Below are 17,450 nucleotides of genomic sequence, written 5' to 3'. Positions count from 1 at the left end.
GGGGGGTATTGTTAAAACATGAATTTTCAATGCAGGTATTAAATCATGACCTGGTATTTTTGTAATTTTACTTTTTTGGAAAGTCAGGAAAAGTAAACCTACAGATTTCCCAAATGTACCTTTTTCCCCCTGATGGGTGAAAAAGAGCCATTGTCTTTATTTTGTTTCTTGTAGAGTTCTTTAAATGAATTATTCATTCTTCTTTTTGTGAGTTCTGTTTCTGAAAGTAAAATTAGGTCAAAGTGTATACACATTTTACTTTTCTGATTGTTAAGCAGGAAAGTTGTGCTCATGACTACTCCTTGCCTACAGGCAGTGTCAGTCTCTAATGTCTGCAGTCCCTTTTGCTCATCAAATGTTTTGGTGTAATTATAGCTTGCTGTTCTGTCAGAAGACTCACAGAAGACTCTGGTCTTCAATTATAGTGCAGTCTATACTTTAAGGCACTTTTTAAAAAACTTTTTATTTTGAAATAATTATAGATTCTCGAGAATTTGCAAAAATACTCTATGAAGTCCCATGACCTCTAAATTTTCCCCTAACAATGACATGTTATATAGCTGTTGTACAGTATCAAAACCCAAGAAACTGACATTGGTTAAAGTACTTCTTTAGTTCTACAAATTATTCAATCCAAGGAAAATCCCACTTCATGTTTTTTTTCAAACTTTTAACTGCTTTTGATGTACTCTTCCTAAATTCCGTTCTTATTTAAGAAATAGAATACCAGAAATTTAAAGCTAAAAACAACCTGATGGATTATAGGATAATGGAAAAATCACTTAAGCCTGTGGCTTTTCTTTATCTTCCTCCTGTCAACTGTATCTCTTCATGATTTTGTTGCTTTTATTACTACCTGCACCAAAGGAAAAGTAGAGAAAGTAAAAGAAGTTGACATATTTTTCTCAATTTAGCTTATTAATGATTACATTCAGTTTTATGGGACAAGAGTTGATTCTACAAAGGATTGATAGGAATTTTGATGTATCTGTGTCTTTCCCTGCCTCTCTGAATGTGACCGCCTCAGACGATTTAATTACATTTGACTTTAGCAAAGCAACCAGCCCGACAGGGTCAGTGTCTGCTTTCAGCGCAGGCCTGTGAAGCAGCCTTACTTCTTCCTGTATTTTGACTATTTCTGCAAACATACTGGATTTCAACTACTGACAAGAGTGCTGTTGCTGATGGCCTATTTCTATCAGGCTTCCAATATCCAAATGCAGAGGATTTACAGGTCCAGGGAAGGGAGTGGCTCATGACAACACAAATTTCCTTTATATAAGTCTTCTCTGTGTTGAAGAGAATTCTCTCTCAAAATTCCTTGTTCAGGCTCCCTGCCAACTTTCTTTCTGCCAGGTCAGTGTGAAAATACTTGTATGACCAGAGCTATGGATCCAGTCCACCCATGTGGATGAGTACTCTGACGTTGCTGGAGGTGGTGGTAGTAACATCAGCAATAGCATGAGGACCGCTGCTGTCATTTGTGTGTTGGCTACATATTGGCTTTTCTATACAGTCTTTCAGAGGGAGGACTTCTGGGAGAACATTTGGAAGAAAACAGTTTCACTGTGTTTCCCACTTCTGTGTTTGGAACTAGAAGGTACTGGGAAGTAGAGCTCCATTGTCAGTCCACTATAACCTGAACGTGTCTCACTTCTCAGGTTCCAGAGCCATCTCCTCGGCCCTTTACCTCACTGCAAGGGCCAGGACTTTCTGATACCAGGTCCTGTGCCAGTTGGCCTTTGGGATTTGAGCGAGTGCTTTTTTGAATGCCGTTTAAAAAACCCGTGATTTAGGAACATAACTAGAGGGTGACTTAAAGTTACTTTAGAATTGCGGGTTGTAGCCAGACTATGAGAGATTATGGCCAGAAAAATGGGTGCACACAAATTTGTGTGTAGTTATAGGTTCCAGAGGCCCCTGAAGCTTACGTGGTCACGGGGCCTTGGCCAGTGCTGTCTGGGTACCCTATCCTAAGACCCTCCTAAGATTTTAAGAACCACAGATGAGTGTCTAAAAATGTGATTAGCAGAAAGAATATTTCTAGGACTCCGTTCAACTTAGACTTTGTGGTTCGCCCTCTATGAGGCCTGCCAGAGTACATGTCCCTTCTACACCTCGCATTCCAAATGGTTGATGTTCTAGTTTCTCTTCCCTGTTGTTTTCACTCGATGTGTCCTTGCTGTCTCTGTATTCTTAGTCTCCTCGAACTTCTTTCTCTGCTGTGGGGATGCAGTGGCTCTTGTTCCTTCCTCTCGCCCTTTTCAAACACCTGCTTTTGATACTGTTTACCTTAATCTCATGAAATGCACCGTTTTCTTGGTTTCATTGATACTCATCTTGACTTACAGAATGTGTGGTGAGTAGATTATCATAAAACGGTGCGGGCTTTGCCATCGGACTGTGGTTCATCTGCTGTCCTGCAGTAGGCAGTGAGACAGTGGGCAGATTACTCAGCTTATCTCTTAGCCTTATTCATAGGTAGGAGTAATGTCTACTGCTCAGAATTTTTAGGCAATTTACAGAGAGGCTAGCCCTAGTCTCTCAGTGTGCCTGGTTTATGGGGGGCATTTAACAGCAGGGGTGGTGGTGGTGGCTAACAAGGAGCAGGCGGTGTTAAAGTGCTTCCTGCCCAGGATCTCTGTTCCACTACACAGTACCCGGGTGACTTAGGGACTCGTGTTACATAATAACATAGATGAGGAAAGCCTTGCTTTTTCTGCTGTCTCTCCTCACAGCCCTCTCCTCTCTTCGGAGCTAATGGCATCAATCACCATTGAAGAATTCTTACATAGCCACATTCCTTGATCTCTTAATTAAAGTATTCCTGCTGGAACACAGACTGTGAATAATTACTGTCGAGGTGCATATTCCCATCTCAGCTGTCAGCAACTCAGCTGTAGTCTGGTATCTCCCATCAGAAACCTAGTTGAGGGATCCCTGGGTGGCGCAGCGGTTTAGCGCCTGCCTTTGGCCCAGGGCGCGATTCTGGAGACCTAGGATCGAATACCACATTGGGCTCCCGGTGCATGGAGCCTGCTTCTTCCTCTGCCTGTGTCTCTGCCTCTCTCTCTCTCTGTGACTATCATAAATAAAATAAAAAAAAAAAAAAAATTAAAAAAAAAAGAAACCTAGTTGAGAACAAACAAGAAAAGTAACGGTAATTGAGTAGCAAAAATTGATGGCACAAAGTGTGTGTGTTTTGACTACTTAAGTTAGTTCTTAAGCTTTTTCCACTAAAACTTGCACACGTTTGGGGTTTAGGATCATAACCCAGGAGAGTTAATACCAACATGATATATTTTGCACTTAATCTTAAAAGTTCTTGGAAGATGCATCCCAGGCTATGTGTAGCCGTGCTTCTTTCAATACAAAAATACGTTATTAAAAATTCCTCCAACCTTTAAAAAAAATAATTGTTCCAGGAAACGATACAATAGCTTGTTTTTAGCCTTGTACCCCGCTATGTTCTAGGATGTGCGATAGCCTAGGACCCACACATTTAGTTCTCACAATTTATTTACGTTAGGTACAGCTATAACAGGCTGGATCATTTGGTTTCCAAGACAATCAGAAAGAGCTGTGTTTCTCAGTATTGTTGAGGTGGTTTGAATTAGAAGGAAGTGGCTAAGGAGGTGGCTTCCAAAGGAAGTTACATACTTGGGAGTAAAGTGATAATTACTCTGTAGCGTAAGTGTCTCCAGCTGACAGGTGCAGTTTCTCGGGATCCCTGGTTGAAGAGTATCTGCATCACTCTACTTAAAAGGAGTTGTAATACAAATAATGTGTGTAAGTGTAACTTAAGGCATCCAGAAAGAACTTGTAAAATGATTTTTCACAATTTTTAGTGTTTAGCTGGCTAAGTCTTCTTTGGGATATTCTCTCTAGTATTGTCTAAAGGATGTCACAGAGCTGTAATCCTGCAGAAGACTATCCATTTTGGTTTAAACTGTTATGTTAACTGCTTTAATTTCCAGGCTTTTATTTTCCTTAGATTTTATTTTAACATTTTCCCCTCTAATTCAGTCATTTTGTTCTGGCTTCTATGCCCCTGGATACACATGTTATAATAGGACTATTTTTTTTTTTTCCAGAGATTCTTATCAGTAGGTTTTTGTTTTTTTTTTTTTTTCCTCTCCAAGGATCCCATCTCCCAGGTCAGTTTTCAGTGTTATCAAAGAGATGGAGTAGGTTATAGCCATTTGCTTTCAAACCCAAGTCTCTGGTCTTTAAGACCTTTTACTATTTGCACGCTTCATTGTGTTATCAATTCCTCTGACTCTTTAAACCATCTCCCCTGTCTGCCGCCTTCTGCACACAGTTGCCTTGTGTCTGGCTCTTTGCTTCGGTGTGGGCTAGTCCTTCTAGCCCATTTAGAATTCCTTCTCTCTTGTAGAACTGTTGTTGCTATTAGCAACATGCTCATGTCTTCCTGTTTTTGCTTTTGTGACTCGTTAGTAGTATTATACCCATGTAATGACTGTTACTAGCCACCTGGGTACACATGCTCTGATTCCTGTAAGGGGCACATATCTGTCTAGCACGGTTGTGAGCTTCAGGAGATCTTTGTTCATACATGGTAACCTGGGTGGGGTCCTGTCCTGAAATTCAGTAAAGATGAAGTGTCTTTGCTTTATATTGAACATATTAGCATATACACAGTACTTAGATGCATACGACAGTTTCATTTAACCACTTTTTGCTTATAATTTTGTTAGGTTTTTTTAGACTAAGAATTAGAGGTGCGTTATTTTTTTGTTGCTGCTACTTTCATATCATTGGTGGTTTTGACTTTTTGCATTTTACCCTCTGGAAGGCCTTTCAAGAAATGCAAAAAAAAAAAAATACACCAACAAAAAAATTTTTTATAGAATTTGTAATTTTTAAATGTCTGCAGTTGATATAAAGAAATTTTAGAATTCTTACTCATATTTCCAAAAGTATATTCTTAGTGAAGAGGCTTTCTCTGTTTCTGTGAAGGGAATGCTGGAGTTCACATACAGTTCATTTTCGCACTAATTGGGTTGTGTCTTTGCAGTTGACTGGATTATTGCTGATATTCTAGCCGTGAGGCAGAATGCTCTTGGACATGTACGCTACGTCCTGAAAGACGGGTTAAAGTGGCTCCCATTGTATGGGTGTTATTTTTCTCAGGTAACTTTTTCCATGCTTCATTATATATGTAGTTTATAAAAACTTTAGATTTGGAGATTTAACATGCACTTAATATGACTGTGTAGGTGGTTTTATTTTCATAGTTGAGTGACTTGTTCCAAACGGAAGTGATTTTCCTTGGGCATCTTTAGTGGCGTGCATTCATGTACCTGTGTGATCACCCGGGTAGTTAAATAAGAAGAGTACACGTGTACGAAAAGCAAAGGACTAGGAAAATTTACAGGCATAGAATCTGACAGATGATTACCTTAAGAAACTAATAGTAAAAGTTGATTTTAGGATATAAAAGTTAGTGTGGTTATCATGCAGAGTGTTGAGGATGAGTGTCAGGCCCATAATAAACATTTACTATATGGTATTTTCCAAAATGCCCTTAATTTGTTTCTCAAGCAGACATTTGGTCCAGCCACTTATCTGCTTTGGTATGTGTTTCTCAGCTGCATCACGTGCCAGTTCCCGTGTGCGGCATTCATGGTCTGCTGTGACCTATCTCCTATCTCCCTAGAAAACCCGCCTTTCTCCTTCTAGCCTGAATTGGTTTCTCCCTCCCTATCCTCCTTGGAGCTGTTGCTTTAGTTCAAAGCAATATGCTTTCCTCTGCCTCCAGGGTCCAGTTTAGATGCTGTTATGAAACCCTTCCTGGGCCTGGTGGTTCCCTCCACCCGCCTCTTGTCTTGGACTGTCTTTGTTATTACGCTTATCAAATTCTCTTGGATTTACACTTGTATACATATTTCACCTCCCCACTAATTTTTAAGTTCCTAAGGAAAGATACCTGGTCTTCACCTCTGTAGCTTCTGTATACCTGGGAAAGTACCCAGATTTTTTTGAATTAAAATAGACCTTAATAAGCATGTTACATGACAAATGAGAACTAGTGTGTAAAGAGTAGGTATCACGTCCACTACAGCTGGGCCGAAATTTTACATTGTGGTATATGTGTGCTGTGGCTTTTAATTCTAAAGAGTTAGTCAAGAATGGATTTATTCTCATCAGTCCTCTCTATTTGGGTAAACAGTGACATACATCCTGTAGAGCACTTTGAGTTTTTCCTCTGCACTCAGGCAAGCCAGGGTAGGAACCACAGTGGAAGGAACCACAACCAGGATGGAAGGCCACCTTCTTCCTCTCCTCTTTGTGTTCCTTATACTGTCTGCTCCTTCTATCTGTGCATTTCCTTTTACTCAGAGTCTTAGTTAAGACAAAGTCAAATTCAGCCAGTTTATTGTACAGATGAATTCAAATTAGCAGAAGCAAGTGCAAATAATATGGGGACTTGATGCAAAGTTTTGGTGAAGTACACTTCCAAAGTTTAGTTAAGGATACCTTAACTCTTATGACAATGCCTGTGTTTGTTGGCTGGGCCTGCCCTAACAAGCTGGATCTTAAATAACAGACATTTATTTCCCCACAGTTCTAGAGGCTGGAAGTTCCAGATTAGTGTGTTATCAGGATTGATTTTTGCTGAGGCCTCTCGTCTTGGCTTGCAGTCAGCTGCCTTCTCCCAGTGTCTTTCCTCTGTGCACACGTGCCTGTGTGTGTCCTCATCTCCTCTTCATATAAGGCACCAGTTCTCCTGGATTGGAGCCCACCCTAATGACTTCGCTTACCTTATTACCTTCTTAAAGTCCCCATCTCCAGATACCATCACACTGGGGGTTAGGGCTTCAACATATAAATTTGGGGGGAACACAGCTAAGTTCCCAACAATACCGCATAAACATCTATAGCTGGGTCAGTTTTAAAAATCCCTAAAGATCATGAATATTGACTGGTCAAGGACACCGTTAGTGATTCTATGCTGTTGGAAAAATTGAGAGCTAAAAACTATGTTATCAACTGAGTTTTTTATTTTAGAAAATGAAAGCGTTTTTAAGTAAATGTTCATGTATTTTCCGCTATAGTGTAGCATGCAGTTTTTATTTGTTACACTGAAACCTGGGAGAGTTTTCAGTTAAATGTTTATTAGATACTAATATTTGAATGTATTAAATATTGTTTAATTCCTAAAATGTAATTTTGTTCTTTACTCTTGGGGAGAAAAGTTACCTTTTTGATTACTGGCCATTGGATATTTTAATAGTAAATACTTCCCCCCCCCCCCATTTTCTTTTTTAAATGTGGCAGCACGGAGGGATCTATGTAAAGCGAAGTGCCAAATTTAATGAAAAGGAAATGAGAAGCAAGCTGCAGAGCTACATGAATGCAGGAACTCCAGTAAGAACATGCTCATTTTTATTATTTTCCTTATCAATCCCCAGTTTTTAATTTAAGAACTAAATTAGAACTTAAGAATTGTTTTGAAAATGTATTATTCCATGGGTAATAAATACTTGAGAGCTTTGTTGAGACTGTAAAAGCTATCTCGATAAAGGTGAGCAGTTGTTGCCATCAGGAAGAGGGTGCAGGTGATTCAGTCCTCCGGTGGAGGCCTCATTAAGGACCTCCAGGGAGCTGCAGGAACAGTGGGAGTCTGTGCTCTGGGAGTGGAAGTGCATCTCCACCTTGCACTTCAACTGCTAACTCCTCGTCGCCAGGATCACGTATGGTTTCAGAAGAAACAACTTTTCAGTGTGTCCATATAAATTTGGATTTCTTGTCTATATTGAGTTATTTGAAAAGTCAAAAAAAAAGTACGAATATCGGCAAATGAAAAGTCATTCAGCGTAAATATTGTTTGATAAAACTTTGCTCCCTGAAAAAGGAATCTCGGTATTCTCTTCGAAGAATGCTAATTGCCGCCCCGTTTCCCCTGCAGCACACCCCATCCCAGTGACTGCTTGAGCTTTGGTCACCAGTGCTCAAGAACTTAGCTCATTGGCTACAAGGGGTTTTTTCTCCCTCCTTCTCTCTCCTCCTCCTCCTCCTTGTTTTTCTCTGCCTTCCTTTCTCTTTTCCTCTCCTCACCAGGGCTCATAGGTGGCAGCCAGAGCTCATGTTTAAAGACGAGCTTTCCACAGTCAGCTGATAAAGTGTCCTACAAGATTTTTGCTTACAAGCTTTGCTGACATGACTCTAGTCATGTTGACGTTAGGAAATTGCGTTCTGTTTGGGGATGACCTGGAGTAGAATGTAGGGAGATAAACAGTGCTCCTTTAACCCGTTGCTACTTTTTACCCTTGAGAACAAAGTGTAATCTTTGGAAGGGTCTGTTTACTGAACAATTTGGTATCTTTGGGCAGAAGGGGGGCTCTGTTTACAGATCTCCACAAGACAGAATAGATTGGCAATATATATATTTACTGTCTTTTCAAAAAATTGTTTAAAATTTCAGCATTGACTTACATTAAAGAGTCCATCCCTCTTCTGCCCTCTAGCCCTCAGTCACCCAGGCAGGGTAGCTGCCATGAGGTTTCTTGGGGATTCTGGAGATATTGTATATGCCAAACAGATGCATACAGGGCCCTCTCTATGTGGATTTTAGTGTTCTCTATGCAGTTTCCCCTTGCTTCTCTATGTTATGTCTCTTTCTCCAGTGTCCTCTGGTGCTTGTTCCTGAAGTCCTGTTAGTTTGGTGGGGCGGAGGAGTCGGGAGGGTAAAGAGGGCAGAGAGGTGGGGTGGTCTGTTGTTCTAAATCTCAGGGAGGGTCTTGGGGTGGAGCCTTCTCTGATCCTGCCTTGCTCCCAGCTTCCAGTCTGTGCCTAGAGGTGTTCCTGCTCCATCCTCTGTAGGGAGTTTTAACCTTCTGTTCATTTCCCCCAGCTGCATTGGATTTTCATCAACCTGAGAGTTTAAGAATGTTGTTCCATAGGAGAGACAGAGGGGAAGGATCTGTGCTGGGCTTTGTGCCTTCCCAGCACTGGCTTCTGTATTCCCCCAAGCCTGCATCGTCATCATCATCATCAGGATGAGTTTGCAGGACATTCCTCTGACTCGGGTTTTTCTTCTCTTTCTCTCTTTTTTTTTCTTTTTTCTTTTTGGTTTGTGTATGTGGGGTGTGTGTGCATGTGTGGTATGTGTACATGCACACACAAAGAGTGGTCCCTGGAGTAGAGCTTGTGAATTGTGGTAAATGATCCTGTGTCTATAGCCCTAGGGGTTCTTCTGTTGAACGAGCCCACACTCAGCCTTTTGCAATTTGTTAAAATTTTATGTAAATCTTTTTATTGCCATCTGTTGGCATGTGTCCCAAGTGAATGTGAATGAGTGCACGAATCTCCTCTCTCCTAAATTGCCTTTCTTCCCTTAGATGTTCAAGCAAGTTGGTTACCTTGCGGCCTCAACTCTGAAGGGTTCAGTTTGCCGATTCTCCACTTGTTTTTCTTGGGTTGGGAGCGATACTCTTGTAATATTCTTTGTCCTAAATGGAAGCCTCCTCCTATATGTTAATGTGTTGTAAAATTTAGAATAATTTTATATTTACAAAAATGTTGCATGAATAGTACAGAGTTTCCCATTTATTCTTCACCTAGTTTTAATGTTAACGTTTAATGTTAATGTCTTTCCTAACCATGATACATTGGTCAAAACTAAGAAAGAAACATTGGTGTCATACTAGTTAATTGAACTCTACAAACTATTCATATCTACCGATGTCCTTTTTGGTTTCAAGATGCAATCCACTGTACCACAAATTCATTTAATGCCTATGTTTATTGTATTTCTCATGGTATGCTGTACTGTGTGGTTATTGTCAGGTCTCTTATTTTTCTTTTAATCTTCAAGCTTTGTTTCTTCAAATATTGAATGCATCATTTAAAAGATGTATTGAGTAAATATGTGTTTAGTGATCTCAGTATGTGAAGGCCTGGTTTTTTTTTTTTTTTTTTTTTTTTTGCCAGTTCTTGCTCATGGTACTTTCTTTCCTTATATACTTGGTTATCTTTATTTTTTTTATTTTTTTTTAAAAGATTTTACTATTTTTTTTTTAATTTATTTATGATTGTCACAGAGAGAGAGAGAGAGAGAGGCAGAGACACAGGCAGGGGGAGAAGCAGGCTCCATGCACCGGGAGCCTGACGTAGGATTCGATCCCGGGTCTCCAGGATCACGCCCTGGGCCAAAGGCAGGCGCCAAACCACTGCACCACCCAGGGATCCCTTGGTTATCTTTATTTGCTGCTGATTCTATTTGGAAAATTATCTGTAGAAATCAACTGAAAGCATAGAAAGTACCTTCCTCCAGACAATATTTGCATTTGTTTTAGCTGGGCCCCTAAAGGCTTCTCCAGGGTGAGCCCACCCAAGCCAAATTCTAAGCGTGAGGTTCACTGGACCAAGGTTACAAGTCCTTGTGAGACCGCTTGACTTCTGGTTTACTTTTGCCCTAAGAGTATAGCCTCTGAGGTTCCCTTCACTTCTTTCCACTCTTAATAGAAGGTCTTGGGGGTCTTTTATGTTTTTATCTTTTCAGCTCTTTGATACTCCTAAGGTTATGATGTTATATCCAGCTTTTAAAATTTTTAGTGGGAAGGCTTGTTCAAATAACCTGGTCTCTTACTTGGGCTACCAGAGAACCTCTCTGTTTTTCAAGGACCGGAGTCTAGCTTTTTGGTGTTTATGCAAGAATGCTGAATTATAGATTGGCAGTGCCATAAGTGGTTGTCACTTTGAGGCCAGATCAGATCTGGGTTTAAATCTCACATCTGCCATTTAAACTTTATTACTTTGCCCAAGTCACTTGACTTTTCTAAGCTTGTTTTCTTTATATGTTAAATCTGTTAATAATTATTTCATTTGGTAGCTAGGATTAAATAGTATGTTTGAAAAGTCTGCTTATTATAGTAGTTTCCTATTGCTGCTGTAACAGATTACCACAAACTCACTGACCATAAAAGCACAGGCAGCAGAAGCAAAAATAAATAAGTAGGACTATACCAAATTAAAAAGTTTCTGCACAGCAAAGGAAATAATCAACAAAATGAAAACCTGCAGAATGGGAAAAAATATTTGCAAACCACATATCCGATGCTAATTTTCAAAATTAACAGGCAGCCCACCAGCAAAAAACCAAATAACCCAATTGAAGCAATGAGCAAAGGACTCAAAATAGACATTCTTCCAAAGAAGACCTACAAGTAGATGGCTGATAAGTATATGAAAAGGCGTTCAACCTCATTCGTCATCAAAGAAATGCTGGGCAGAACTGTAATGAGGTTAACACTTCATACCTGTTAGAATGACTGTTCTCAGTTTTCAAGTTAAGGATTGGTTAAGAATTTAGAGAAAAGAGCACCTTTAGTCGGTGTTTACGGGAATATAAATTGGTATGGCCATTTCCAAAAACGGAATGGAGTTTCCTCAAAAGATTAAAAAAAAAAAATATGTCCAGCAATACCACTTCTGGGTATATATCCAAAGGAAATAGGATTATTTCCTGTACTCTTGTTCATTCCAGAATTGCTCACAATAGCCAGGTATGGAAATAACCTTAAATGTCCATCAACGAATGAGTGGATTTAAAAAATGTAGTATGTATACACAATGGAATATTTTTCAGTGTCAAAAAAAGAAGGAAGGGCAGCCCCGGTGGCGCAACGGTTTGGCGCCTCCTGCAGCCTGGGGTGTGATCCTGGAGACCCGGGATCGAGTCCCACATCGGGCTTCCTGCATGGAGCCTGCTTCTCCCTCTGCCTGTGTCTCTGCCTTTCTCTCTCTCTCTCTCTCTCTGAGTAAATAAATAAATCTTAAAAAAAAAAAAAAAAAGGAAGTTCTGTCATTTATGTCAACATGGATGAACCTCGAGGGCATCACACTAACAAATAAACCAGACACAGAACGACAAACACCACGTGGTCTTACTTGCATGTGGAATTTTAAAAAGTTGAATTCCTAGAACTGGGGAGTAGAACAGTGGTTTACCAGGGCCTTAGTGGTGGAGGCAGTGGGAATATGTCGGCAAAGGGTACCAACGTTTGGTCCTAAGAGGAGTAAGTTCTGAGGACAGAAGGGACAGCATAGTGACTGTAGTTCATAATACTGTATTGCATACTTGAAATTTTTTAAAAGAGTAGATTTTAAGTGTTCTTACCACACGCAAAAAGCAGGACAACTATGTGAGGTGATAGGTTAATAACTTTGATGGTGGCAATCATTTCACAATGTCTACGTCTATTAAGACACCACATTGTTTACCTCCAATGTGTACAATTTTTGTCAAAGATACCCTTAAAAAACTAGGAGAAGTGGCAACGTACATTTATTACCTTAGCCATTCTGGAGATGAGCAGTGCAGGTGGGTCTCACTGGACTAACATCGTGGTGTCTCTGGGGCTGAAGTCCCTTCTGGAGACTTGAAGGGAGAATACATTTTCTAGCCTTTCTTAGATTGTAGAGGTTGCCTGCATTCCTTGGCTCGTGGCTGCTTTCTGTCCTCAAAGCCAGCAATGGCTGGTTTGGGCTTTATATTTTTTTATTTTTTTTGCACCCATCGTCTGGTCCTGACTCTTCTGCCTCCTCTTTCCTCTTTCCTCTTTCCTCTTGAGGACCCTCGTGTTTACCTTGGCCCACCTGGACTTCTGGGCTGATCTCCTCAACCTGCAGTCCAGTGCTCGGAGTCTTCAATCCCCCTTGCCGTGTTCCATAACGTAGCCACAGACTCTGAGGAGTAGGATGCAGACCTCTTGGGCAGGGGCATTACTCTGCCTGCCACATTCACGGATGCATTTGTGTGACTTCGTAATTGTCTTCTGGTCATACGTGTAGCATTTCCATACTTAAATAACAAGCTCTTTGAGGAAAGAGATTCTTACTTTGTATCCCACCACTTTTTTGCATTTTTTTCCCCTCTGTAAATGTATGATGGAATTTTTAATGAGTTGAATGTTTCTGATTGTAATTGTAGAAAAACCCTTTTGAACAGTTGTGATTTGCTAGACTGGATTAATTTGAGGGGAAGAAAGCAGAGATGAACTATCTTGTTTATATTCTGCGCATCTAAATATGAAATGGCTTTTAAAGAGAAAGTGGTAATTAAAAGATGTCTAGCTAACCAAAGTTTATTAAGTTCTGAGATATTATTTCCATATAAATGTGCCTGCTTTGAAACTCTTTAGTGAACTACACAGAATCATTAAAAACCAGAGGGGAAGGAAACAATACAAAGTGCCTGCCGCACGGCGCTGGATGATTTCACATCCTTTAATGCTCACAGCTACCCCGAGTCTTCATTTGGGAATGAAACTGAGACTCAATTAAAAGTAAATCAACTTATCCAAAGCATGGAGAAAAGGAAAGTTTCTAACGGAAAGTCATCCGTGCCATAACTGGTTGAATATATGAATGAATATATTTTAAAGTCTTAAATAGCTCTTTTCTTTTTGAATAGAATCTTAATATGAAATCGCTTGCCGATTTCCACTCGAGGCTGAAGTATCTGTGCTTAAAATGGTGCACCACATCTTGAGTATAGATCTTCTATGCAAAGTCAGCCCTCATCAAAGAATGCAGAAGCTGGTTCCTTCCAAATGAAAATTTAGCAGAATAAAAGATTTCTATGAATAGGAGCAATAATCTTGTACGTAATTTGGTTTGCTTGTGACTCTTTGCCAGTTATTTCCTGTCATCCTGTCCTGGAGCAGGGATTTTCCTTAATTGAGAAGTGGGTCCAGAGATGACACACTGCCCTAGAGTAATTCTTGCCCTGACGCTCCATTTCTAGTCCTTTCCCTCCTCTGTCGCTGCCTTCTCCATTTCCATGGGAACTAAAGAAGATAGCTGCCTTTTTTTGGTCAGCAGTGTGAAAGCAATGGTGGGGAAGTTATCAGGTGCGAACAGCTGAAGGAGGAAAAAAGTTTTACTTTAAAATCTTGACTCTCCATCTGTGCTCTCTCTCGGCTCAGCTCGCATTTGAGACAGAACTAGGAGAACTGCTTTGGTCCCATAGCCTGCTGAGGCTGAGGCCATTGTTCTTGAGAACTCAGCATGCAGAACTGATTTCTGGGGAAGGCGAGTCACAGCTGCTCATGTCATGTTGTTCATTGCCCCCGAGGATGCGTCATCTCACATTTCCAAAGCAGATCTGTTTTAATTTTAGTAACAGCAAACTGCACTATAATTTTGTGCCATATTAATTAGACTACATAAATTATCACCTTTTATCGTTATAGTATCTCTGTGAGGTATAGGTACCACTGTCATTTCATTTTGTTAACAAGAAGCTTCAGGCACCGAGAGGTTAAGGAGTTTATCCTGGTTCTCAGGGCCTGTAAGTGGAGTCTGGAAGTATTCACGCTGTTCTGTGTTCTTTCTCTAGTTACAGTCCTATATGATTTTCTGTAGAAAATCACCTGCTTTGAAGATGGATGGCCATTTGGGGGCTATTAAAATACAACTCCTAAGAATATTCCTGTTTGAGTCTTTCTTTGCATCTGTGACTGGCCTTTTCATATCAGAACAGTCTTAACACAAGTTTTAAGTCTTAACACAAGTTTTAAGAATTTTGCCTAAGTCCAGTTTATTGATTTTTCTCTCATAAAACTTCTACTTTCTTTGTCCTATTTTAGAAGGCTTCAAACTCAGATACTGAGATTTTCTTTTTTGCTTTCTTTTGGAAGTTTTAAATTTTTGGTTTGCATTTAGATCTGCGGCCCATTTCAAGTTAACTTTTGTATATGGTGTGAGGTCAGGGTTTGTGTTTGTGTATCTAAATATGGACATTTATCACCACTTACTGAGAAAGTTATCTTTTCCCCATTGTTTCAGATAAATTGATTGCATATATATGGGTCTCTTTCTGAACCATTTATTCTGTTCCACTGATCTACATGGATGTCTCCATGCCTGTACTCACACTATCTTGATTACTCTTACTTTATTATGATAAGGTTTGAAATCTGATGTAGTTAAATCTTCTAAATTTGTTGTCTTTCAAAGTCACTTGGCTATTTAAGGTCCTTTGCGTTTCCCATATAAATTCTAAAACCAGCTTGTCAGTTTCTGCATAAAAGCTTACAGGTTTTTTTATTTGGATTGCATTGAATCTATAGAAAATTCTATAGAATCTATGAATCTGAAAAGAACTGCTGTTACAACAGTTGAATCTTTGGATTCCCAAACACAGTCTTTACTTTGGACTTCTTTAATGTCTCTCAGCAGCGTTTTATGGTTTTTATAAATGTGTGTTAGTTTACACATCTTTTGCAAAAGGTCTCCACATTTGCTGAAATACATTCTTAATTTCATATTTTTTGATGCTATTGTAGATGGCAATATTTTTTAGACTTTATTTTATGATTGTTGTTAGCATCTAACACACAGTATATTGACTTTTTGTTCTGTAACCTTGCTAGACTAATTACCTAGTAACATTAAAAAATAGTAATATTTCTTAGATTTTTTACATGGACAGTCATGTCATTTGTGTATAAATACAGTTGTACTCTTTCTTTTAATCTGAATGCCTTTTGTTCCTTTGTCCTGCCTAAGTGCCCTGGCTAGAACCTCTAGTACAACCTTGAACTGGTGGGAGTGGTGTCCCTGCTTTGTTCCCCATATGTTGGTGAAAGCACTCATTCTTTTACCATTTTTTGAATCTTAGACCCATTATCTACTCCAGTTATTCTTTTGTTATTCTCCTTTGTAACGTTGTGGTCTTTTTCTTCACAATCATATAAGTATAATTGCATGTGTAAAATTTGTTTATTTTTATTTATTTATTTATTTTGTAAAATTTGTTTAATGTACTTTTTCTCACTTATCTCTAAAGACCATATCTAGTTCATTATCCTAGTACCTGGCACATAAACATATATAAGAAATACTTCTGGACCCCTGGGTGGCGCAGGGGTTTGGCGCCTGCCTTTGGCCCAGGGCGCGATCCTGGAGACCCGGGATCGAATCCCACGTCGGGCTCCCGGTGCATGGAGCCTGCTTCTCCCTCTGCCTGTGTCTCTGCCTCTCTCTCTCTCTCTCTCTCTCTGTATGACTATCAAAAATAAATAATTAAAAAAAAAAAAAAGAAATACTTCTTAAATGAACCCTGAAGGAACATTCATTCTTGCTTTCTTATTGACCATCAGTGGTTTTTTTTTTTAATTAAATATGTAAGAGATGGGAAAATAATACCACATGAATTATTAATAACCATTCAAATTATGTATCATTTTATTTTTGAATCCTTGTACTAAATAGAAGCCAAAAATCATCAGTAATTGCTATCCTGGTTTCAAATACAAACTTCACTGATTTAGAGATTTTATTTTTTTTTTAATTTTTATTTTTTAAGTAATCTCTATACCCATTGTTGGGCTGTAACTGCACAACAAGGAGTCCCCATGCTCTATCGACTGGGCCAGCTAGGTGCCCCATAAGCTGATTTGCAATATATTCTCATGATAATGAATTTGTGGGTTTTGGAACTAATTCCATTTTTTTTTTTCCAATTGTATCCATTTTTCCACATTTCCATGGCAGCTCTGATGAATCTTATCAAATATTAGGATACATAGAAATCTGTTAATTTCTGAGATAGGCAGAGACAATTTATTTGGATGAATAAAAAACATATATTTTCAGGGAAGTTGAAAATGCAGAATTGTAGAGCCACCATTAAGACAAGTTTTTCAGATGAAAGTTTGGAAGAGATTAATCACAATTTTGTCTAATGAAAAATATGAACTGTCATATAGGTTTATTATGTAGGAGTCTTTAAATCATAGATCATTTAGATAAGGGGATGTTTCTGTACCAGATGTATAGATAGCATTATCCGGGATCAGATGAGGTTGGATAAAATGAACATAATTTTCTTTCCTGCTATCCTCCTCTCCCTTTGTTTCCTGCATTCTGTTTGCATTTGATAAGATTTGATATGAATGCCTTAGTTGTGTATTTTGGCTATCAAGGAACCATGCTGGTGTAGTTTGGGTAACTCAGTTCTAAAGTTTCTCATTATTATAGTTTTACTATTTCTGTCTTTATTTTCCCAAAAAGATTAAAGTAAAAACTTAGGCTAATTGATTAGTAAACATCTAGCTTTCTCCTTTATTTATAAGTGCATTATTTCAGTTTATGAAGCTGCTTATAAATTGAATTATGTAAAATGCATTAAATGAGCTGTGTAAAATAAGAATATGGGAATCTTTGAAATATGTATACTTACTGTAGTCTATATTGTGGAAATGTAGACATTGTTTTGAGTGAGATATGCTTTTATTATTGAAACTTAACAGACACTGATGTCTAAAATTTGCACCTTTTTAAAGGTGTCATTTTTCAGAATCTTAGGGGGGAAAAAGCTCTTTAATTGAGGCTTTATATAAGTTAGCATTTAATGGGTAAATTTTTAATTAATGAATATTAGTGTATAATTAGAAACATTAGAATTGTAACAATTG

At 38.9% G+C, this 17,450-nt stretch overlaps 1 protein-coding gene across 1 annotated transcript in view; it reads left to right on the top strand.

Annotated features, from left to right (window-relative positions):
- AGPAT5 (1-acylglycerol-3-phosphate O-acyltransferase 5) overlaps positions 1–17,450 on the top strand; it is a 58,558-nt gene that overhangs the window by 16,362 nt on the left and 24,746 nt on the right. The window contains exons 3-4 of the mRNA XM_026017935.2: positions 5,039–5,154; positions 7,303–7,392. Coding sequence (XP_025873720.1) covers positions 5,039–5,154; positions 7,303–7,392 — 206 coding nt within the window. The remainder of the gene's footprint in view (positions 1–5,038; positions 5,155–7,302; positions 7,393–17,450) is intronic.

The sequence above is a fragment of the Vulpes vulpes genome, chromosome 7, assembly GCF_048418805.1.
Source record: "Vulpes vulpes isolate BD-2025 chromosome 7, VulVul3, whole genome shotgun sequence".
Taxonomy (NCBI): domain Eukaryota; kingdom Metazoa; phylum Chordata; class Mammalia; order Carnivora; family Canidae; genus Vulpes; species Vulpes vulpes.
This window is presented reverse-complemented; position numbering and strand designations above follow the sequence as displayed.